Genomic DNA, 24,619 nt, shown 5'->3' on the forward strand with positions numbered 1-24,619 from the left:
TCTCTGAACTTGCCATCATTGCTTGGGCTTTACTCTGGCTTTAAAGCAGGTGGCTTGGGCATCTTTTGAGTCTCAAGAAAGACCTCCGGATACTCCAAGACTCCATTTTATCTCAGTTCTTTTTAATCTCTATTATTCCTTTGGCCCAATTAATTGTTTGGGTTAAATTATTTGTATATACTCGGGGGGGGGGGGGGGGCTACACACATCATGGTTGATCCTCAAGGTGACCCTCTGACTGTTGCAGCTTAACTGCAGTATTGTCTTTTTAATATTCATTGCTGATGGGGCAAAAATTATCTGAAACATAATTAAAGCTAGACATAGATTTTATGCTCTCCTAAATCCCCTGAGTTCCAGAACATTCCTATTTTCCCTCTTCATTCGGCCCAGTCCCTCCTCCAGTGAATGTTGTGAGGAATTTGGGAGTAAAAATTGATTCAGCACTAAGTCTATCTGGTCAAATCTCCACTATGGTTAAATCTTGTCATTTGCAGTACCTTTTTTTTGTACTTTGCAAAAGGTTCAAATCCTAAATGCTTTTGTATTCTCATGCCTAGATTATTGTAATACCAACTATCTGGGGTTGTCTTCCTCTCTGAATTGTACATTTTAGTGAGCCAGATTTATGCAGCCAGACCAGTGTGTGGTGTGAATTGTAAGAGTCAAATTTTTCTTGTCCACAGAAGGAGTGTATCCTTCCAAAATCACTCTGGTTCGTAAAGTGATATAGGCTCCTGATGTATTACCTTAATAGCATATTTTTAAATAGCACCTCCACTCTTGTTATCTGAGGTCCACAAACGTATGGCTTGGTGTGATAACAAAATCTTCCTTAAAAACTATGGCCCTTTGTGCTGTGGCCGTGGCCCAGTGGAATTTGATTTCCCTGTATCTTTCCTCAGAACCCGATTTACTAAAATTCATAAAATTGTTAAAAATCTGATAATTTCCATGATACCCTAGTAGGGGTGAAAATTCCCTTTACACAAAAAACAAATAGAAAGTAACTCTTGGAATGGTAGCATGATCTTGCTGCTACCTCCTAAGGGAAATATTAAGGTGCCTCATAACCGTAGGCTATAATCCCAAAGCAACTCAACAAGTGTACTATGTGCCAAACCTATTCAAATCTCATTTGGTAAGTTGGCAGAGGAAAACTGAATAATTCCAGTAGAACAAACAGGGTTTCTTAAAATAAATTGTTCAGTTACTGATAGTAAATATGTTGTTGGAGTGGGGAAGGGGACCTGTCTAGCATGGAGTGGGCAATGGTGTGCTATCACTCTGGTCCAGTAAGGCGTATCTATCTACTTATGCCACATCACAGTACAGCTGTAGCCCCTCACCAGGAGGCAAGTAGGGGAAATGTCACAACCATCCACTTGAGTTGGGAGGAGTGTCCTCACCATATGAGAGACGGACACAGCTACCCTTGGACATGGAATCCACATACTATCTTGTATCTTGGCTGTGTGGTGGTGGTCTCTGGCAAAGGGTATCTTGGCTCTGGAGACCAGCAGGAGGAATCTGCTGGGATGATCTAGGGAATACAATGGTGCATTGGCAGACATTGGTTGGCCCTGGAAAGGAGAACTGCAACAGAACTGGAGTACCTGGCTTGGTGGTCCTTGGGTTCAGTTGGTGCCTACCATCTTGCATTTTGTCCGTAGAGCCTGAGGATGTGTGCATTGACTGCAGTGGTGGTTGGTAGTTGGTCCAGCAGCAGAAGTGGCAACAGCTCACAGGGAGGGTGTGTGAACACTGGAGAGTTGCACCAGGAGATAGACGAATGCCTGCAGCCACAAGGGGACAGGTGAATGCTTGGAGCCCTGCTGCTGATCTGACTGGCTTGAAGTCAGCATGAGCATAGAATGGTGATGTCTCTCAAGCTGGGCTGAAGCCTAGGAACATTGGTGCTGTGGAGGTGGAGGTGGCAACATTGTGAAGTACGGTGAGCCTGTGCTCCTCCCCTAAATACTTCCCTGGGAGTGAACAGACTTTAACACTCTGTGGAAAGGTGTACCCTTAAACATCATAAGCCCTGGTAGCCAAGTCAATCCAAAGCATGAGCAAGGAGGTGGTGATATCGAGGCATCAAAAGAGGTGGTTGATTGTCACTAAATGTAAGACCAAAGAATGGGTGAATGATGTGAACCTGATGCCAGTGGCATGGTTGGGGGGGGGGGGGGTGTTGGAGTGTAGAAGAGAGAATTCAAAACTGTGGTTGAATACTAAGGATGAAGAACTGATATGGCAAAAGGTCCAGGAACTAGAGGAGCAGCAACATAGACCGCCAGTCCCATCAAGAAGATTTGTAGAGCAGATCAAGTCGCAACAATATCTAACGAGGGACCGTGGGCTACATGATCTCTGGCTTTCTGTATGGTCTACAACAGGCCATCACAAACGCAACCTATGGTATTGTCTTGACTGCACTAATAGAGTAACATCCAGAAAGATTTAACACCAGACAGTCTTTCGGTTCATTTTGTATCAGAAGAAAGTGGAAATTATGAGGCTTGTCTGCTCAAACAAAGAAGTTGTGCATGCAGGAAAGTTTATAACTCTTTGAAGACCTCTGTTTTACCACGTTGCAAGCCGTGTGCTTTCAAGGCCAGTCATGGATTTTCTTCCCCAACATGATATCCCAAGTGGGGTAATTTCTTCTGTGTTTACTTGAAAGTTTAAGTGTCTTAAACTCTCCAGTAGTGCTGCAGTGGAGCACAGTCTTACAAGAAATGGCAGCTGGCCCCTTCCAAGGAGGACAGGGCCTCAGGCAGAGCTACTGTTCTCCAACACCTGAAGAAAGTCAACACAAGGAAAGGGCCAGGATCAGGTTCCAACAATGGCAACAAAGCACACTAGATCTTATGATGCTTCTGGAGAATGTCTTGTTGTGCATCATGAAAATGGCTTACGGCACAGTTTCTTTTTAGGGATCGCTGGGAAAATCATTACTGGACCTAAGAGTGGGGAGAGGGAGGGCGGGGACACACTGGTTTACACTTTTTTTTTTTTTTTTTTTTTTAAAGTAATGTTTATTCTTTAATATGGTTGGAGGAGTGGATTATTAACAATGAATGTGGAGTAGAAGTGAAAAGAGGTCAGTGTATTAGACTGACAATGAATGAATAAATAGCGATTTCTAGAGCGCCCGGCTACTCCGAGGAGTGTCCCGGTGCTGAGTGGAATGCAAGACAGCATAGAATGTGGAACTTAGAGTGAAAAGCCAGGTCTTAAGTTGCTGTCGGAAAGGTCTTTCGCTTTCAATTTGTCGTATTCAGACAGGCATGTTTTTCCAGGCTTGGGGGTCCAGAAAGGAGAAAAATTTGCCTCCAGTTTTTGCCCACCTGACAGTTGGAACTTTAGCCAGATGGCCATCTAATAGTTGAGAAGGTGGTAACACTGAGATAAGGGTTGAAAGCTCTTGGAACGCCAATTATTAGGTAAGTGGATGCCCTAGCTGGTTAAAATTGTTTTGTTAGAGAACTTAGTAGCCTGGTGAAACATTCGGCTGTTCTCCAGTTCAGAGACATTGGGAGGCTGAAGGGAGATGTCTGCCTCTAGATAATGGGTTAAACTTTGTGCCAAATAGTACCTGACAAAGAATGTGTCCTCTGGACCAGCTAAAAATGGGGAGTACTGCTTTTCCTGTCAGTGGGTTTCCAAGGACCGTTTGTGAGGGTTCTTATCGACAACCTGGAAAGCTTCCTATCGATGGTGTTTAAATCACAAGTCTTTAAACTCATCCTGGCAACTGTCTATGCCCCTGCTTAAACCAAAAACTCTTTTGTAGCAAAGTAAATTCTACGTGGCAGAAGCGGTGATGAGCAGTTAAAGTGACCTTAATTTTGTGCTGATGAGTGACCGAGACAGGATGATTGACAGACAGGTCCGTGGGCTTCTTCTGTCTCTCTGGATATTAGTGGTTGAGGTCCACGCATATGAAGGATATCTGGAGGTAACCTGAAAGGAGTACAGCTTGCATAATAACCTGAAAGGAGTACAGCTTGCATATTTTTCTATGGTTCGTGGCCTATATTAGGCTTGATCACTTCATGACAAAGAATGCCTTGGTGCTCAGGGCCCTATGGACATCCATCGGTCATATTGCCATATGGGTTTATAGCCATATCCATATATGGAGATGACCTTTTGACTTACCCGGTAACAACAGAGATCATGGACGCTGAATAACAATGTCTTTACGGCTCCAAGGTTCCTGACTGACCTGAAGAAATACAAGTAAATTACCTAGTAGTGGGGCTGACCTAGTAACCTTCTGAAGTGCCAGGTCCACCGCATAGTTTGCTCATCAGGGTCCCCTCATAGAGGCCTCATTATGAGTAAACTAAAATAGATAATAGAATTACAGGCAAAGTGGCCCAGTTAGTAGGTGGTCATAAATAGATACTTTTGCTGCAGATGTGAAAGAACATTCTGGCTTTGAGAGACTAAGTCAGGCATTTTGACATGGACAAGGCTGAGTTTGTGTTAATCCGGGTAAGCAGAAATATCATTGGGGCGTGAAGGTGTGCGTAGGGGCAAGGCAGGGAGGTTACTTGCATCTACATTGAAGGACAAGGACATTAGTACTAGAATATTCATGCAAAAAGTCTGGTAAGGGAAGTTGGATTATTCCGGAGGTGGAACATTATCTACTCTCTAGCACTCTACACTGCAGAGGCTCTGGATGATGAAGCAAAAGTGATTAGCCGGAGACTCTAGTGTTGACTAAATTGACCCAGGCCCAGATAGATAAAGCCCCAGATCCAGACATATTCACAGCTCTGTTCTATAAACACCTGTTTGAACTCTTGGTCCATCTTCTTGTCAACCTCTATAACTCTTTTCTTAGGAATGGGACTGTTAACAATACTATGCAAGAAGCAAAGACTTCAGTACTTCCGAGGCAGGTGAAGGACCTATCCCTGGGTAGTTCAGAGGCCTATTTCTTTGCTCAAACTCAATGTAAAAATGTTTACTGGAAACAAACCTTCATGGAACGGGTGCTGGAGGCAGTGGGACTGGGCATTCAATATCACACCTTGGTCATGGACAACTATAACGCAATAAAGACATCTATTAGAGTCAATAATGGCAACCTTCACTCAATTCATGTAGGCCAGGGAACATAGTAGGGCTATCCTCTATCCTCACTGCTTTTGGCCTTCACAATGCAGTCCTTTTTCAATGGAGTGCAACAAAATGGAAAGATTAAAGGGGTGAAGATTGGCTAGCACAACTTCATTTAACCATGCATGAGGCTGATGTCCTGGTGTCTTCTCGGAGCCATTGCACTTGTTATCTTCCATCATATGTGAGCTAGAAAGCTAACCATGTGTATGGATGTTCAAAGTAAACTTTTGTAATTTGAACCACTGAATGTAGCTGTTTCACATGCCCAAGTATTCTAGTTGCAAACATTTGCTCTCATTCTATTGGGCTCAAATGTCTCACATATATAGCCATCAATTGATGGTCTACCCCCAAAACTTTGAAGCTAAACTATCCATTCTGAAGAAAAGGATGGGCTTCTCAGGTCGGGTGTTACAATGGTTCTCGTCCTTCCTTCACCATAGATCACAAAGAATCAAGGCATACCACTCCCTCTCCCGGCCCTCTCCTGTACTCATGGGTGGCCCCCAAGATTCCGCCCTATCTTCTATTCTCTTCAACCTTTTCTTGGAGCCACTAGCTAATTCTTTAAATTCCACGAACATTCTCTTCCATATGTACGTGGATGACACGCAACTTTATTTGAAAATATCATCCCAGGACAACATCATCTCACTCAACACTACCCTAAACACTATGCAAAACTGGTTAACGGAGAACCATCTACTGCTCAACATCTCCAAATCTGAATTTCTTTTCATCTCTCCTCTGAACCAGGTCCCTAAACCAGTCCCTTGGATGAATCACCTTACTGCCTTCAAGTGCACCGCTCTCATCATAGATTCAGCCAAATTTCTCTGAATCACCCTGGACAAACACCTGAATATGAAAAATCATATTAGCAATGTGTTTAAAGGAAGCTAATCACTTGATGAGGACACTCGGAAACATCAAACCATTCCTTCCAAAAAAGGAATTCAAGCAGGTGGTGCAAGCTCTGCTCCTGCCAAGGCTGGACTATGGCAACGTGATGCTCTGCGGCCTGCCCAAATACACCCTGGCACTACTAAGGGCATCACTGAACGCTGCGGCCAGTCTGGTCACAGGTACCAAATGAAGTGAGCACATATCCCCAATCCTAAATTCTCTTAAAGGGTTGCCTTATGAATCTCAAATTCAGTTAAAGATTGCAGTTCTAGCACACAAAGCCCTGCATTTCAAAACTCCCAGGTACCTTGCGCAAAAGCTTGAATTATCCTGTGGTGGGAGAGAATCAAGAAGCGCTATCACTCTCCTCCTGAAACCACCGATCCTTAGGAAAAAGAGAAGCGCTCTCCGAGCCTTCTCCGGCGCCTCCCCAAGGATTTGGAACTCTCTTCCACCGGAAGTACACAGAATCTCTTCAACTACTGCTTCCAAACTGGAAGCCAAAAGATTCCTAATGAACACATTTTTACCTTAACTTTTGCTTGAAATCACGGTTCCTACAACCATTGTACCCTCATGGGATGCTGCTCGTCTTTACTGCATTCTGTGACCTCCTTTGTAGCCTGTTATATTCAGATTTTTCATATCACTCTCCGTGTTTCACTTGTCTGGGAAACATGCGACTATTCCTGTTATGTATTCATACTTGATGCCGGTACTGGATCTATGCTCTTCTTTTCATCATCGTATACCCCCTTTCTTAGACTGTTACATACTTGTTTATTGTACTACTCTCCTTGATTCAGATGCCTGGAAATTATGCGATTATTTGTCTGGGATCTATGCAATTATTCCTGTTGTGTATTCTTACTTGTTGTCAATACTGGATTTATGTCCGTCCTACCTTCCTTTGTAAAGCACTCGGATATCCTTCGTGATATTTTTCGCGCTATATAAAACTTTATAAATAAATAAATTAAAAAAAATTACAGTGTTGCTTAAAGACCTTCAAAAGGACTTTTAGACATGGCATAGAAGCACTACCATACCTGTATTTATTTCCAGCTGTTCCAAATGCCCCAGTGAAAATCAAGGCATTCCAAAGGTTGATGGATGATTTTAAGTTTAGTGATGGGGAGAATTCTAGGATGGAGAGGAGATGCTTTTCACTTGGCAGCTCTGCAACTATATACACGTTTCCAGGTGGTGCAGCATTGCATTTTGGTTGAGTGGTAAAGAGAGGACACGAGGAAACAGTGGTGTTTCATCGATTAATGCCATTGCTAGGTGTCCACTGTATATGGTGATGTGAATGGAGAGAAAGTAGTGACCATTAGAAGAGGCATTTATCTACACTATCAATACATTCGGATTACATAGAGTTTAGATTGGTAAATTGACTGGACAGAAGCTTTGGGAAAGAGACTTTTGGCAGACAGCTGTCAGCCGAGAGGTTGGAACATGTGTGCATAGGGTACACAACATGTGGAGGAATGCTAAAAGGAGGGTTCCTATTTAATCTCCTATCTTGCTGGACTTGCATTCGGACAGCCATAGGCTTGATTGGTATTGGAGAGGGTGTGGAGACTTTGGTACATCTGCTATGGGCATATGCCAAGTTGCAACATTAATGGGAATAGTAATAGCAGAAATGGGCAGGATATGAAACATTCAAATACAGGACTCCAGGGGTGGCTTAGTTAGGAATCTCATTCCCGGGTGTTCTCATTTTACTCATTGGAAGATATATGGCACAGGCCCTACTGGGAGCCCCTCAAGCCATAGCTTCTCAATGGGGCACAGACTTGTTTCCCACTGAAACCAACTTTTTGCCCAAGGTGTGGGAACTCCTAGTAATGGAGAACCTGAGAATTTAATCTTGAGCTAAAGGGAACATCTTGCATTTTGACCAAGCACCCCCTTTCAGATTTCTGGCTTTGAAGTTTATAGAGTTGCTTTACCTTTAGGCACTCAAACATGGCACAGATCATTTCACGTGAATGGTTACAGTTTCCAGACAAATTTCTTAGCTTCTGTTCTGACTTCTCTGATGGAGAGCGAGGGCGCTAATTATACAACCTCGAAACTCAACGCTTGTCTGGTCTAGGCTAGTACCCGATCTAAAGTTTTCTTTGATGGAAGGAAAGGGGCTGGATGGGGTTAAAAAATGGGTTATTGGTTCTGCGATCTTTTTTTTTTTTGAGGGGGGGGGGGGGGGGGGGGGGGTTCAGTTCTGAGTTTCAAGCTGCACCACTGCCCTGTTTTCTGCAGGGGAGGTGGAATTACTGTGTAACATGAAAGTACAGAGCAAAAACAGTTCAACCATAAATGTAATACTTCCGAAGTATAATAAAATGGGGCGCATTACATGTGGCCGATACTGACTATTCAAATGCAGTTGATAGGTTTGCTTATGTATGTACCTCTTTGAGGTAAAATGAAAAACAATCTAAGTACCAGAAGGAATTTTATCATTAGTAGTTTTGTTTCACACCATTACTAGAGTCCTATTATTGATGGATGGAGATGGTCTGTGGGCAGCATTTGCTAAGCGCACATTTGCCAAAGCGTCCTGGCTCTACACACCACAGAAAATTGCTCACACTACCTGGCCGTGAAGATGGACGTTTAGAAAATGTGTTTTAAGCTATTCTTAAATTTCACAGGGTTATTTTCTGCTCTGGGGAATGTTGAAAGGGCATTTCAGCATTACTCATTCAGAGCGAAAAAAAAAAAAAAAACAATTGCATGTCATTTGCATACATGTCAGAAGGAATTCCAAGAGTGGAAAGCATCTTTCCTAGGGTTTGCATATATATGTTGAATGGACTAGGTGATAACCTTGAGGCACGCCACATGTGGGTTTCAGAATTTATCTACATTTTGTGATCAATATTTGCTTTGTGCCTCCAAATCCAATGTGCATTTGTCAGACGAGGCTTCACTATAGCTGTTTTCCATGCATCCGGTATTAATCCGGTTGCCAGAGAATGATTTAAAATTTGTATAAATATCTCATGGCTAGTTTATACAAGTTGTTTCATCAAGATCAATGCCGGTGGGAAGAGAAGATGGGCTGCGACTGGGGTGCATAATGGCCTCCTTCCTAGTTTCCTTATATTTGGCTGATTTCTCCCCAGATTATGAAGGAGACGAGAATAAACCTTCCTAGCATTAGGGGTTAACCAATCTAAGTGCTGCAATATGCAGTCCAATTATTGGGGAGAGTAGTTGGCCCAAAGGCTAGGGTGGTCGACCTTGAATCTGAGGAACTGGGTTCGAATCTCGGCAATGACGCTGAACATCTTGTGATTCTGGGCAAATAACTTAATCTCCCCGTGCCTAACAAAAATGAATGTGTGCAAAAATAACTGGTGCTATGTAAAGCGCTCTGATATCCGATTCGGGTCAAGTTAGTGCTATATAAAACTCTGGGGGAAAAAAATTATTATGGAACTGACCTCTATAATAGGGCTTACAAAATAGTTTGCATGCTATGATGATACTTTTAGGAAAGTTGTCTAAAAATAAATAAAAGTAGAGTGAGTATGTCTGCTTCAGTACTAGACATATTGAGTCTTTTCTCAACTGCTAAGTAGAAATTGGAAACTATCTATATTTGTTTAGTCCGACTACTACATGGAAGGAAGGCGTGTATGGCTTGGTATAGACTAGGCTTTAGAGAGAGACTGGAAAAAGCATTTTATGCCTATTTGTTGTTCTACCCAGAGTGAAGTGTGTTCCTGTCTTGCAGTTGAAACATTATGCTGTTATACAGGGAAAGATGTGAATGGAGATTAAAGTCCTCACAAATCTGCTTAATAGTGTCCCTATATCTTGAATTTGTAATAGTAGGGATTTTGAGTAAGGCTCTAGGTTTCTTTGTAAAAGTTTGGTTTCACCCAAAGAATGCTAGGAAGGAAGTATTCATAATTTGGTGGGAAAAGAAGTATTAGCCAATTTAGGTAAGAGATTTACTTTGAAATGTAACTCATCGGTGAATAAGATGTTAAATTGTTTAAAACCAGACTGTGAGACAGTGGAGATTGATAATTAGACTTAAATATTACCTAAGGTAGTGGATGCTAAGGTACATCATTTCTTTCCATAATTTGAGAACAGGGGCTCTCCATATTAAAATCTTTTGAGAATGTCTGGTTGGGATCCCTGAAGAGGAGACTCTTTATTTCCTGTGACACAATGTAATAGAGGATATCAATCAGGCGTTTTGCTCCCTGTTTATCACGGAGATTACCACTCTGCATGAATGATGGGATTCAGATGCTAGGGCAGTGAGTGATAGTTTTTCCTATTTATTTGCCTCATACTTGTGCTGACTGCGACAAACAACTTTAAGAGTTTTTAAACTCTTTTGTAATGTTGTTATTATATTTGAAAAATGTGATGAAAAATAAATGAATGTAAATATGTGGGACATTTGAACTTCTCATATATTTTTGTTGTGTGACCATGTAATGCTTACATCAAACCGAATTTGATGGAATGTGGTATTTAGTTGAGAGAGAATTTGTACAGGCTCCAGAAAGCATTTATCAGTGGTAACTAAGATGTCATTGTTCATTCTTTAAATGTTGTTTCTTCTATTTAGGTGGTAGAAATGAACGGCAGGGCGAAAAGGAAAAAGTTGGCTTCCATCTGTACGTTAGAGGAAGAAAACGTCCGACAATGGAAAGGATCAGAGTACCAAAAGGGCAGGATCTATATCGGTTCTGCCTTGCGGCACTGGAGAGAGGTGAAGGCTGAGAACAACCTCCGCAGGGACAAGGACCTAGCCATCTTTCTCCTGCAGTTATATTGGTATGTGCCCTGCTATTGGTAGAGGTTGGGGACTGAGCTGATCAGGCCTCAGTGGCCACATACTCTATTGAACTGGGACCACTGGTGTGCATTTCGGTAGTTGACTGTATGACAGTACGTACTAAGCTCTCATTTCTCGATTAGATCTCAGTCAGTCAGACATCAAACTGAGTGGGTGCTACCTAAATAATAACTACAAACCAGATCTTCTAGCATTCTGAGAATTTGTAGGAAGATGTAAGGATGTGTTCTCTAATCTAAGGTTACTTGGCAGCATTTAAGAGAAATTATGAGAAAATGTATTCATTTTAGGGAGATTGACTCGCTGTTTAAGGCTTTCTATACCTAAGTTGGCAAACACAATAAGGTGATGAACGGAGTGCTGAAACTTTTCAGACACTCACCCCCAGTCACAGATCTGGGTTTAATCCATCATCGTTCTTCTGCTCACTAAGACACTCCAGCCATTTGCAAATCAGTCTTGATCCTTTTCTTCATGGAAATCGTCCAGCCCAAACTGCCAGGCCTCCCTGGATCGGAAAACAGCATCCAGGGACTGGTTTCGGGGTTTCACCCCTCAACAGCCAGGCTAGCTTGAATCCAATGGCAAAGTGAGGAAGGGACCGACGTCTGGGCAAACCCTGGCCACTTAAGGTGAACATAGCAAACACAATAAGATGATGGCCGGAGTGCTGAAACTTTTCAGACACTCATGGAATAGTATGGCGTTAAAAAAACCAAAAAAAAAAACAATGGATTTAACCCAGATCTGTGACTGGGGGTGAAGGTTTGATTAATTCAGCAATCCGTCTATCATCTGTTTTTTGCATTTGTCGCCCTAAGTGGGAAGGGTATGCCCGAACGTGGGTCCTGTGCTCACTAGGCCTCCAGATTCAAGCTAGCCTGGCTGATGAGAAGTGTTAACCCAAACCGGTCCCAGGGTGCTTGTTTCTGGTCCAGGGAGGACGAGGACTGGCAGTTCGAGCTGGACTGCTCCCATGGGGAGCAGGATCAAGGATGACTTGCCTATGGTTGGGTCTAATCTGGAATGGCGTGGCATGCAAAAAAACAATGGGTTCAACCCATATCTGTGACTTGGGGTGAATAGTTTGTATTAGAGTTTGTTGGGCTATCTGTAGATGTCTTAGACTTTGGGGATGGAGCCGTCACCCAGGTTACAGAATTGACGGTCAATTTAGCTTTAGGCAGCAAAGCAGAATCTCATAGGTCATTCTGTTACCAGTGATCACATTTACATAATGCAAGTTACATTATGGTTTCTAGACACTGACTTGATCTTAGTACAGGCTCATGCATGATCTATTCATCAGGTATACGCACCTTTCACTGGGTCAGACATCAATCCGTCCAGTTAGAAATTATACACTTTTTTTTGGATAAACAAATTTTTATTGTTTTAACAGAATGCAACCACCATTGATTTGACATTGCATAATACCAATATTGACGCCATACATTTGGAAGAGCACATACATTGCAATCAGGCCCCACCCTCCTGCAGTGAGTACAATACATTGTGTAGATGGAACAATCTACTCCACGGCACCCAGCCATTTGCACCACACCCGCCGGTATTTCTTAGGACACCCCGTGCCTCGTACATGGGTTTCTCTAGTGCCGCACACCAATCCACCCCCCTTCTCCATCCATCAGAACTTTGAGGTGTAGGACGTTTCCAGGAGGCGGCTACAACCATGGCTGTATTATAGAATAATTTCTCATTCCTGGACCCGTCAAGTCCATCTGTAATCCCTAAGATGGAGTGGCGTGGATCGTGGGGAACCACCCATCCCAGGACCTCGGACAGCTCAGTTTCAGTCTCTCCCCAGACCTGCGCCAGTCGGGGGCATGCCCATACCATGTGGAAGTAGTCGGCCGGGTCTTGGCCGCATCTTGTGCATGAGGCGGATGGGGAGAGGCCGGATCGATGCTGGCGCTGTGGGGTTAGGTAGGCAGTGTGTATGTAGTATAATTGAATCAGGCGGAGTTTGGTGGATGCGGTGACTGTCCTGGGCGACATGAGAGCATCACGCCAGTCCACCTCGTATAGGGGACCCACCCATTGGTCCCGAAGTCGGTCGAGCGAAGTCGGGGTGTTGTTGACCAGCGTCTTGTAAATACGGGAAATACCCCCCCCCCCCCCCCCCTCCACAGCTTGCCCAACATGGTCTGTGCTTCGGGGGGGGGGGGACTATATTCAGGGATCCTAGTGTCCTCGGGTAAGTGTACGTGGAGAGCATGCCGCATTTGTAAATATTTGTAAAATTATGATGGAGGGAATATTTGGATTGGAGGTCCTTAAAGGAGCGCATATGGCCGTTCGCCCACACATCACCAAGCTGAGAGATCATGATAAGATCCCACTGTCGGAACCCCTGCAGCCCACTGACCTCCCGGAGCCAGGTACCGTGCCATAGAGGCGTGTGCTGAGTGAGTTTGCGCGTCCATTTGGTATGCTGTAAAGCAGCCCGCCAGGCCAAAAGCACGGAGCGTGTGAAGTCGGGCAAGGTGGACGGGAGGGAATCTCCATACATTAAGGATTGGATTTGGGGCCAGCAGATATCACTTAGGTCAAGCCTATAGGCTGGGTGTGACCACCCCCCATTGAACCAGTCATGAATACACAACAGACTAGTAGCCAGGTAGTAGTGGTATAAATGCGTCATCCCCATGCCCCCATCGAATGTTGGAATCTGACAGGTACGCAACGCCATCCGGGCCCTCCTTCCCCCCCCACAGGAATTTAGTAGCCATAGTGTCAATCTCCCGAAACCACACCCGTGGAAAGCAAAAGGGGGTATTTTGAAGGACGTAGAGAAATCTGGGAAGAATCATCATTTTAAACAAAGCGACCCTCCCCAAGGGGTTCAACGGCAATGTCTGCCTTCTGTAGAGATCCGCCCTAGACTTCTTCACAAGCGGGGTGATGTTGATAGACCATCCCAGTTCCGGGAGCAGCGTGACCCATATCCCGAGATATTTAAAGGACTGATGTCGAAGCATTATCCTAGACTGCCAGTCGAAGCATTCTCTGGAAAGATGGAGCGGGACAAGGATCGACTTATTGGCATTCATGTGGAGGCTAGAGGTTTGCCCAAAGGAATGCAGGATCTGCAGACAGCGGGGACCCGAATGAGCTGGGTCGGTTAAGAAAAGCAAGACATCATCCACATAAAAAGCGATCTTATGCACTTCAGAGTTGGGCCACTCCCGACCCCGAACGAGACTCTCGGACCGAATCAGGGCCGCTAGGGGTTCCTTCGCCAAGGCGAAGAGAAGGGGCGAGAGGGGGAATCCCTGTCTCGTTCCCCGTTGAATGAGGAAGGCGTCAGAGAGAACCCCATTGACCATGACGCGTGCCTGGTGCCGGGTAAACAGTACCCCCACCAGCTGACGGAAGTGCCGGCCGAAACCCATCGCCACCAACACGTCGTCCAAGTACGTCCAGTCTACGGAATTGAACGCCTTCTCAAAATCAATGAGAAGGAATGCCAAATAAGGAGAAAGGACTTGGCGGTGAGCCTGGGCCAGGTGCAGCCGTCTGAGGCAGTGTCTGGTGCCTCGCTGGAGCATGAAACCACACTGGTCCGGATGGACCAACGTGGTAAGGTAGGGCTTCAGCCGTTGGGCGAGAATCGCCGCGTACACTTGGACGTCCATGTTTATAAGAGAGATGGGACGATAGTGAGCACAGTGGGGAGATGGTGGTTGGGACTTTGGAAGGACAACGATAGTAGGCATATCTGTTTCGGGTGGGAAGGAACCTCTCTCCTGGACCTCAACATACAGATTGGCGAGGCGGGGCACAAGGGCCTCAAGGTACGTTGCATAGTATTCCTAGGGAGACCGTCCGGACCAGGGGTCTTACCCGACTAGGTGGACGTGATGGCTTTGCTAATCTCGTCGTGTGAGATAGAGCGGTCAAGGTCAGCTTGGGCATTAGAGTCTAGCTGAGGGAGGAGGGCACCCGTCTCGCCCAACAGCTCGTGGAGCGTCAAAGTCGGGATCTGTTTGGCATAGAGTTGGCGGTAGAAGGCGGCGAATGAACCAGCCATAGCCACTAGGGACTGCTGCATCGACCACCCTGGATCCAATATCTCTGGAATAATGCGGTTCGCTCTGGGGTATGTGGCAAGCCTATGTAGGATTGTGCCTTTTTTATCACCCCACCCATAGACCCTGGCCAAGGAAGATCTCCACAGGAGCTTGGCTGCTTCCAGCGAGTGTTGCTTGATTTCGCTCTGAACACTCGTGAGGCGCCGCTCCAGAGTCGCGTCGCCATCCATGGAGGGGGAGCGCTCAAGGCGTAAGGCCTGTGCCTCCAGTGAAGTGATCTGCAACAGTTGGGCCCGCCGCCGCCGTTGGACATGACCCTTGGCGAAGCCCCTTATACCCGCCGCCCACAGAGTACCCGGGGATGGAACCGAACCCGCGTTAGTGGCGAAGTAATCCTTCGCTCCACTCCCACCGTCTTTTGGCATTCTTTGTCTTGAAGAAACCAGGAATTCAACTGCCACATGGGGCGGGAGTGGGGGGAGGAGTCCCTGTATGAAGGAGCAGCGGGGAGTGGTCAGAGATACCTCTCGGAAGTATGCGGACATCTTGGATTATGGAGCAGTCCGTAGACTGGATAAAGATTGAGTCTATGCGCGCTTGCGTGTGATGAGCAGCAGAGGTGTGCATGAATTGTTTAGCGCGTGGATGCCAGATCCGCCATGCGTCGCAGAGGCCAAGGGTTTCAGCCCAGTTTGTTAGTTGTCTCGCCTAGGCCATCCTGGAAGTGGACAGGGTCCCCGTCGTATCGACAAGCGTGGAGGAGACCGCGTTAAAGTCCCACCGCCCCCAATGACGGTAGGCCCCAGGGGGAGGGTGGGCAGCAAGGCGGTGGATTGTTTGAGTTGCGGCCAGCATCGAGGGGGGTGAGTACATGGATACAAGGTTAAGGGGGGTGCCCCCGTGAGTACCGCAAACAATCACAAACATGCCTTGTGGGTCGTGAATAACTTGTGTCAGCACAAAGGGAAGGGTGCGTTTCAATATTATGGCCGCGCCTCGAGGACCTCTGGCAAAGTCCGAGTGCCAAACCCTGTCATAGCCATACCGCGCCAGAAAGGGACAGTGATTACCCTTTAGGTGAGTCTCTTGAAGCAAAAGCGCATCTATGTTGAGGCGTTGTGCGTAGCGTAATACGGCCGTTCGTTTGTGGCGGTCTAAAAGGCCATTTACGTTCCATGATAAAATATGGAGGGCTGCTTTCGGGGATGGTATATCACTCATGGAGGCTGGAGTTCGTTACAATTGCTCATTGGGCCTTGGAAAGCGGTGGCAAGTGCGAGGCCGGGAGCAGACGTGAAAGCGCGCTGGTGGGAAGGACCATTTGTAGTGGAATCATATACCAAAGAGTCCAAGTGTCGAGTGAGCGGTGGTGCAGCAAAGCAACATAAAACAATACTAAACATTGGGAGTGCACAATCCTGGCTCCCCACAAAAACAAAGACCCCCCCCCCCCACCAAACCCGCCACCTATCCCCACCCTACACTTCGGAAACAGAAGCATCTGTCGACCCCTTTGGAACTAAACCAAACTAAAACGTTTGTATTGGTTGCGTGGAGGACCCCTCCAAAAGAACGGATAATGAGTACATCGGCTTTAATTTTGTAGACACTCCTAAAGACATACCAAAGGTCTAATGACCGCTACCCCCCCTCATGGTGGACATACGTTAAATTCGAACTGCGTTGCCATTAAAGAGTAGGTGTACGGGAAAGGTCTGAGTCTGCCTGGGCCATTGGTAGAGACCTGCCCGTTGAGGTCTCGGAGGAGAGATGCCTGTTGCAGGGCGGAGAGCCCGACTGGCTGGAGGGGTCCCTAGGGTCTGGAGCCGCAGCACTCAAGAACCGGCGTACCGATGTCCATGGCGCCCCCTGCGTGACCGCATCTGGTGCTGGTGTCCCCGCGATCTCTGTCCTTCGGTCCGCAACTCCCTGCGTTCCGGGGAGGAGGCACATTGTTGGTGGAGAGGGCGTTCCTCAGTCAGCCATGTCCAAGCCGCCTGAGGTGAGTCAAAGAAGTGTGTCTTGCCTTGGAAAATGACTCGAAGGCGTGCTGGGAACTGAAGTTGGTATTGTAGGCCCAGGGTGCGCAACTTTTCTTGACGTCCGTGTAAGAGCGCCGGAGGTCCTGGACCTCCCTGGTGTAATCCGGGAATATCATGATGACGTGAGTCTGAAACTTGAGGGGCCCAGCAGCCCGAGCCTCCCGCAAGATGGCGTCTCGGTCTTTGAAGTTGAGAACTTTGAGGATAATAGGGCGGGGTGCGGCACCGGGAGGAGGCCTAGGTGCCAGGGACCTGTGTGCCCTTTATACTACAAACCATGTTGAGAGGCCCCCCCCTCGGCATCCAGGCCTTGAACCAGTCTTCAACAAAGGTGGCGGCTTGCCCTGCCTCTGCCCCTTTCGGGAAACACCACCAAGCGCAGGTTGTTGCGACGTGCTCTGTTTTCCGCGTCTTCGTCCCGCCTGTGGAGCTCCTTGGTGTGAGTGCAAAGGTGGGCCACTTGCTCCTTTAGTTGTGCGATATCGTCCTCGGCCATGGATATGCGGGACTCCGACAGCCGCGCGGTGGCATTGCGAAGATCCTGCCGAAGGAGAGACACGTCTACTTTAATTTCTCCAATTTTTCCCTCCACAGACGCCTGTGAGGCCCTGATAGCCTGAAGGATGGTGTCGAGGTCTTTATCTGGAGGGGGGTGGGTGGTACCCCTGCGGCCCCTCTGGGCGGCTGCTGCTCGGAGGTGGTAAACCTGTCCATTTTAGTCTGTGTAGGGGCTGATGTAGGCTTGGGCCCCCTGTCCCTCCCCATGGTCGGGGGAGTGTGTAGTGTCACAGAGGTCGTGGGGTTTCACTCAAGTGGCTAAGTGTTGAAAGAACTCTGCACACTGGTGCCGGAGGGAAAGAGCGCCCTCCGCCACCCGAGGAGACGGGAGCGCTCCCGGTGGCAGACCACCCCCAGGACAGTCACCGCAGGCACCGCAAAGCCTCCGGAGATACAGACAGCCGCCCGGCCCCCTCAGCACCGCCTCTCACCAGGTGCCGCGGCCCTGATGGTTCGGGGCCGCGCTTACAGGGACAGCAGGCCGTGACAGGCCCCAGGCCAGAAAAAGCCACTGGAGCTACAAATCTTCCCAAAAACGCTAGAGGAGGGACACCACCAGTCGGGGAACCACAGCGGTCATGTAGGAGGTCCGGATGGGTGCCGATGAGCGCTGGATTAGAGGCAGATGACGGAGGGGTCCGGAGCACTCTTAGAGTGTGACCGCCATCTTGTCCCCTCAGACCACGCCCATATTCTTTTAAACATCTGATTAGTCTCTGTGGTTACAGAAATTGTACATGCTTTGACAGTAGACCTAGTATTCATTGCACTGGTCTTATGTGTCAGACTATCCGTAAAATTACACTGTTTTAACGGGTTCGAGCTTTGGAGAACAGGTTTTATCCAGATATTTAACAGGCTGAAACCTGAGAATGCAGAGTGGTCCCACATCTTACACAAACCTCTCCAGAGTCCAAGAGCAAACATATTGCTACAGTTTCAAAGGTATTACTGGCCAACTTCTAATGTGGAAGAATTATCTTTCATGTTACACAGATTTAAAAAGTTCAGGCTTTGGGCATCAAAGTAGTCCTCTATGTTATACATATCTTTACTAACTTTCATCAAACTCTGTGGTTATATCTTCTTTGGGTATTTCTCATATATTAATGTACATAAACTAAGTTGCGCGCACACACATATATATATATATATATATATATATATATATATATATGTGTGTGTATGTACAAAATTCTCATAATGTGTATGTGTATATATATAGGTTTGTGTATGTTTATGTATTATATATATATACACACACACATATGTGTGTGTGTGTGTGTGTGTGTGTGTGTGTGTATATATATATATATATATATATACATACACACGCATTATGAGAATTTTGTACATGAGGAAACATAAAAGGTGAAGCTTGGCAAGAAAAAAGAAGTGCCAAAAAAGACTGGGGGCCTGGGAGTAAAGAAAGAGGTCAGAGTGAATTGAACACAAGACAAATAATGTGTATTCACGCCAAGCAGGATATGACTAGATACATTTATGCTATGGCTTACATAAGTCAAAGCACAAATCTCCAAGACATCTGTTGATCAGAAACTGTGCACCACTGCATATACTGTTTTCTACATATCTCGTTACAATGTAAAGAAAAAGTCCCCGTTCTTAGAACCTGAACTGGTTTTCAACCATTGCCTACTAATTTAGTGTCCTTCATCTAGGGGCTCTTGCAGTTTGTTGTTCTTCTGATGTGGACTATTCATGCCTGAGGAATGGAGCCTTTAATTTAGCAAAGATATTGTAAGAAATTGAGGTACTGGTTGGGGGGTGAAACTCCTCATCAGCAACCAAAATTCTTCTCACGGCTAAGTCACAAGCAAACCCTAAATTAATCTGTGCTCTACTCTCGGGTAGCTTGGTACAGAGCAGTAAGGATTAACTCCGAGACAATGTGTGAAGTATTTGTTCAAAACTACCAGCAGTAACACCTTAAAAACTCCCCCAAAAAGTAGTTGTAAAACTTTTTTTTTGCCCGTAAGCTCATAAAAGTGCATCATAAAAAACACAATACACAGCTTAGCTGCCGCTGAAAATCATCCAATGCCACAATATCTGGAAGCTACAAGTCAAATATTTGAAGATGCATTAAAAGCAAGACCAAATAACATTCAAATGAGTACATAATGACATAGCGCCATATGACAGTGTTTAGTGACATGAAATCGTAATACAACAAAATGCACACTGAGCGCAAAAAAAGACAGTGTCTAGAAGAATCTGGGGCAGTATAAAAGAGGTAAAACAAGTAAGGGTACTGTTACACATTGACATATTTAAAACATGACCTCAGGATTGGATGGCATTTGCATTCAAGTAGAATTCACAAATGCTAACTCATTTCAGGGTCCGCTATGTTCTCCTACAAATATGATGGTTATGCTAAATGTCTGTCACTTGGAGAAGGGCCATGCACTAGCAGTGACTACTATACGGATAGGCGGTAGCTAAACTCTGCCAACTTAGAATAGTGGTCACGCCATTTGGACTGTGGCCAAAGTATCCCCCTTCAAAGTAGCTGAAGGATGGGGCTCATTATCCTGAGCTAGTGTTGTGTGTCGATTTAGATACCGTGTATAGGTTTCCCGATTTATGTCCTTATATAGGCACAATTCGCATTGCCCCTATTTAGGCATAGAAATCCTAGCCTTATTTAGGCATTATCCATGCTAACCAAATACAGGCATGGCCACCTATATCCGTTCATCTACGTCACAATGAGTTCTTGGAAAACCAGAATTAAGCCTTTAGGACTTCCCCTTGCTTGGATATTGATTTATCCAAGAACTCCTTTATTATGCCTGAACATCTATTCCTTAGAGGTTCATTCATGACGTTCTTCTGCCCGACTTTTACGTCAATACTGGTATTCCTAAACACCTTCAAGGTATAAATATACCTTTACTTACCATGGCAAACCACGGTTCGGCTGCCTACTTGCATGACGCGGCTCGCCACGGCAAGTTGGGAAGGAAGTCAAGTCCCCGCCTGATGCCACGGACCAGATGCTGTCATCCTCCTCACAGAGAATCCAGCTCCAGTGTTTCTGACTCCCCTTACGGGGTGTTAGAGATCGAGACTCGGAAAGAGATTCCATCCTCACTCATTCTAAGGTATGGAGCGGACTAGAACCTAGAGGGACTTTTGGCAAATCTTGGCAACTATAGCTAAACTAGACTATAGACAAACAGCACGTAATTCTTACCTCGTACTACACTTAGGTTAAGTACACTGGGGTAGAACTAGCTAGAAGCATCAGATGAGCATTAACATTTTATCCTGTGTTATTTATGTATGTATTTTTATGAATATCTGTCATAGCTACAAACCATGCTATTGCAGTATTATTTTATCTTACTGCTAATGCTGTACATATTTTACTTTGCATTCTGTCTTACGATTGTAGCAGTTCATATCTCTTGCACGAGAAATAAGACTGTTCAATAAACCCTTTTTATTGAAACGCCCGTCTATCTATTTCTGTGTAACTCTGTAGAAACGAAGCATGCACGATTGACTCAGTGAAACTGTTATCTATTGTTTCCACGATTCTGAGATTGTTCCGATTCTAAGGGAAACAAAGTTGTCATGTTTATGTGGTTGTCAGAAACGAATCCCGTCTTGATCATTCGAGTAGTTTTCTAGTGACCTCTGAGTTAGCTGGCACACACAAGTAATTAAGTTTAATGTACTCGATAGAGACATACTGACCTCAGTCCTATGTCAAAACTAAAGTGTATATTATTCCAATGCGCAGAGCCTATTAGGGATATAGGAACTACACTACACTAGGAGGTAAAGTTAGGTTGTCAAAGGACTAAAGTGCTAACTGTGCCAAATATGGAGTTTCAGTAGTAGTATTATTTGTTTCAGACTCAAGCCCTTAAAACACAGCAAAATAAAATCAGGTAGCTCGTAAATTCATAATGCTAAAAGTACTACAGTCTACAAATGCACTGTTTTTAAGGATGATTTAAGGTGCTATAGTAATACATATGCAATTTCTGCTATATTGTTTATCAGAGACTGGCAAATAGCAAATGAATGGTTAATGTAAAGCTCTATAGAGATAAGCCCACAGATTTCCTTATTCGCCAAACTACTTGGAGGAAACTACCAAGGCCTGATAAAATTGAAATACTGCAGTCTTTCCTAAGAATTCAGTAGGATGTGCAAAGTAATGCAGATAGGTCTCAACCAGTGTCTCCTAGGTTTAATGTAAGCAGGGCAAAAGAAAAATACATCCTCAATGCTGGAAATACAAAATGGGCAGTTTTTCATTTTCATTGGATTGGAGTCCCATTTGTGGGTTAAATTGTTCACAAGAAATGTGCCCACTCTTAGTTTTAGAAACCGGGTGCGTGCTAAAGGTGGTACATACGCATCCATATGCATTTCTAATTTGGGAGTGGGCTTAAAAGACAGGAACTCTTCAACCAATCCACCTGCCTTCGCATCTCGATGGTAATGGTGAATTGTGTTAGTCCAGCAGGCTCGGCTGTAGGATTCTTGCTCAGTTAGGGCCATGAACAAGGATGGGTTGGCCAAGAAGATGAATGGGCAGTGGTACAAAGTATTGCAGAAATCTAATATTTTAGGTACTGACATTGTCAACTTTTGACATTTTAACGCCATAACCCCCAACTAATGAGGTACCTACTTTGTTATCCCTGCTTCGCTTCTGGCTTTGTGGAAGGGGAGGGACGCAGTATATAGATTGGCCGCAGCCTGCTCCTGAATATGTGCAGCAGTAGAAACATTCCTGCTGCCACACAGCTCTTTGCAGCTTTTCATGCTTTTAAAAAAACCAAAATTGCCAGCTTTGCATTTTGCGTAGCGCTGAAGTTTAAAAATGCAGCGCAGAAAGCCCTCTGACAACTTTGCACAACCCCACCTAATAAAATAATGCAGACTTTACAATTATTTAGCCTCCCTTTCTATGTGCATGTTTATTAAAAAACCCAGTTAAAAATTGAGTTATGGTTTTGACAAAAGTGCGAAGCCTTGGAAATCCACCAGTTATGGTAACCAACGCACACAATACAGGCTATATCTCAAGTTGCCCGTCATGGTCAAAACCCATTCTCAACCGGACCTGGGGTATTCTCCCATCTGTTTTTAGGCCATCCAAGCTTTTTCTGAGAATTCTTTTTGTCCATTCTAGCCTTTTGCAGTCTTCAAGCATTCACATCTCCCCCTTAATGGAAGAAGTAACAACATGCTTGAAATGCTAGTATTGAGTTGTCAGGTTGTTTTGTAGTGTGTATTTGGTTTGCAATGTGTAAATGGTAATTAACCCCTTCCCTGCTCATGACGGAACGACTCCGTCATGAGCCACGGTTGCGCTGTGCTCATGACGGAGTGGCTCCGTCATGCTGCGGCCGTTGGCCGCCGCTCCGCCCACACGGCGCTAATTCCCCGCCTGTGCGGGTGATTAGCGCAGTGGGCGGATATGTGACGGAACCACTCTGTCATGAGCACAGCTCAACCGTGGCTCGTGACGGAGCGGTTCCGTCACGAGCACAGCGCCACCGCGCTGCCCCCAAACCCCCCCCCCCCCAGCGCCGCGGCAGAATTCCTGCCGCGGCGAAGGGGTTAACATGTACCAAATAATAAAAGAAGCTTTATTCAGGAAACAAATACTGCAGTGCCCTGTACTAAACAAACATGCTCAGAATAGACAACACTATACTGTGCACAACAGTGTCTACTTAGCCACTCATGTAGCAAAAAAAGACTTCCACAGGAGCTAAGTGTACCACAGGTGTGAACTATGAACCTTAAGACACCTATCTTTAAGGCACTGAAACACCTCAGGTAAGGTGCTTTTGAAAAATAATCAGTGTTCTGATGCAAAATGGTTGGAAATGGAGCCTTCAGTCTCATCTGTGAGAGTGAGCGAGAGTGAGTGAGAGTGTTCAGGAGTTCTGTGCTGTTCATTTTTGCATGCTGCAGCTACCATCCCTGCTGACATCACACTTGTTCCCAGACCTGAAAGTAACCTATGTCCTGAGTTTAATCAGGACCAAATATTGGCCCGGGCACCCAAAAGCAAGCACCTCACCTTTGCAGATCACAACCTTTAATGAAACATTGTTCCGGGAGCAAATCTGGGGAGACATTTGTGATCAGTTAATCTTTTCAAATGTTGTAGGACCATTAGCATTCTCCACTTGCTGGAAACACTATTATTTCTCTGCAGCTCATTCACACATCTTCCAAAGAATCTGTCCCTGAAATAGTTGCTCACTCTTAGATCCTCTAAGCCCTTACCCGCCCTCTGATCTCTGAATCCTCTCTCTGCAGTCAGGTCCTAAAACTCCTGGTCATTCTTAAAAATCCTTGCTTGGCCCTGACCAACATGACCCCAGAAGCACATGCGTATCATCATCTCTGTAGGCTTCTGTTCACACTTATGAATCCATAGGTGCAGCTCTTCCTAAGGGCTTCAGACTCTTGCTCACCATCAGTTGGCCTCTTAACTACCTACTTATTAAAAGGGACCCTAAAGCTCACTTCCACTCTCCTGTCATCTGAGACTCCTGCTCAGATTCTTTTTTTTTTTTTTTTTCCCGAAAACCTTTATTGCACATAAAAACTCAATACAAACATGGGCCTACAACCACCAGGGCCGGCCGCTAATATATACATGTTCAACAACATCAAGGAAGCAATGGGCCCCCTGGGGCTCAGCCGAATTGACAAAGTACTGAGTGCATCTCAGAAGTTATCAGGATACAGAAATTTTAGAAATACAAACAAAAAATAAAAATAAAATAACACCAAAAAACAAGGCGGAAACCATCGAAAAGGGGGCGTCTAATCACGGCCGGGGGACCACACAGTACCAACTCCACCCTCGGGTGGTCAATGAGGATGATCAAGGGGGAGGTGGGGGCGACGGGAGAGCCACAACCATCTACAGGTGAAATGTAATAGTCCGGGAACCTCAGGATCAGGGGGACAAGGCAGCATCAGATGAGTCCAAGAGGGGGGGTGTGCAGATGTTCCCTCGGTACGCGTTCCACTGGCCCCAAATTCTACCCCACGCCCCCGGC

General features: G+C 45.6%; 1 protein-coding gene across 2 annotated transcripts in view; it reads left to right on the top strand.

Moving 5' to 3' along the window:
- LOC146809784 (uncharacterized protein ZSWIM9-like) overlaps window positions 1-24,619 on the top strand; it is a 323,831-nt gene that overhangs the window by 125,996 nt on the left and 173,216 nt on the right. For both annotated transcript variants that reach the window (XM_085616631.1, XM_085616632.1), the window contains exon 3: window positions 10,658-10,866. In XM_085616631.1, coding sequence (XP_085472757.1) covers window positions 10,667-10,866 — 200 coding nt within the window. In that variant the 5' untranslated portion in view covers window positions 10,658-10,666. The remainder of the gene's footprint in view (window positions 1-10,657; window positions 10,867-24,619) is intronic.

This window comes from Triturus cristatus, chromosome 7 (genome assembly GCF_964204655.1).
Source record: "Triturus cristatus chromosome 7, aTriCri1.1, whole genome shotgun sequence".
In the NCBI taxonomy this organism is placed as follows: domain Eukaryota; kingdom Metazoa; phylum Chordata; class Amphibia; order Caudata; family Salamandridae; genus Triturus; species Triturus cristatus.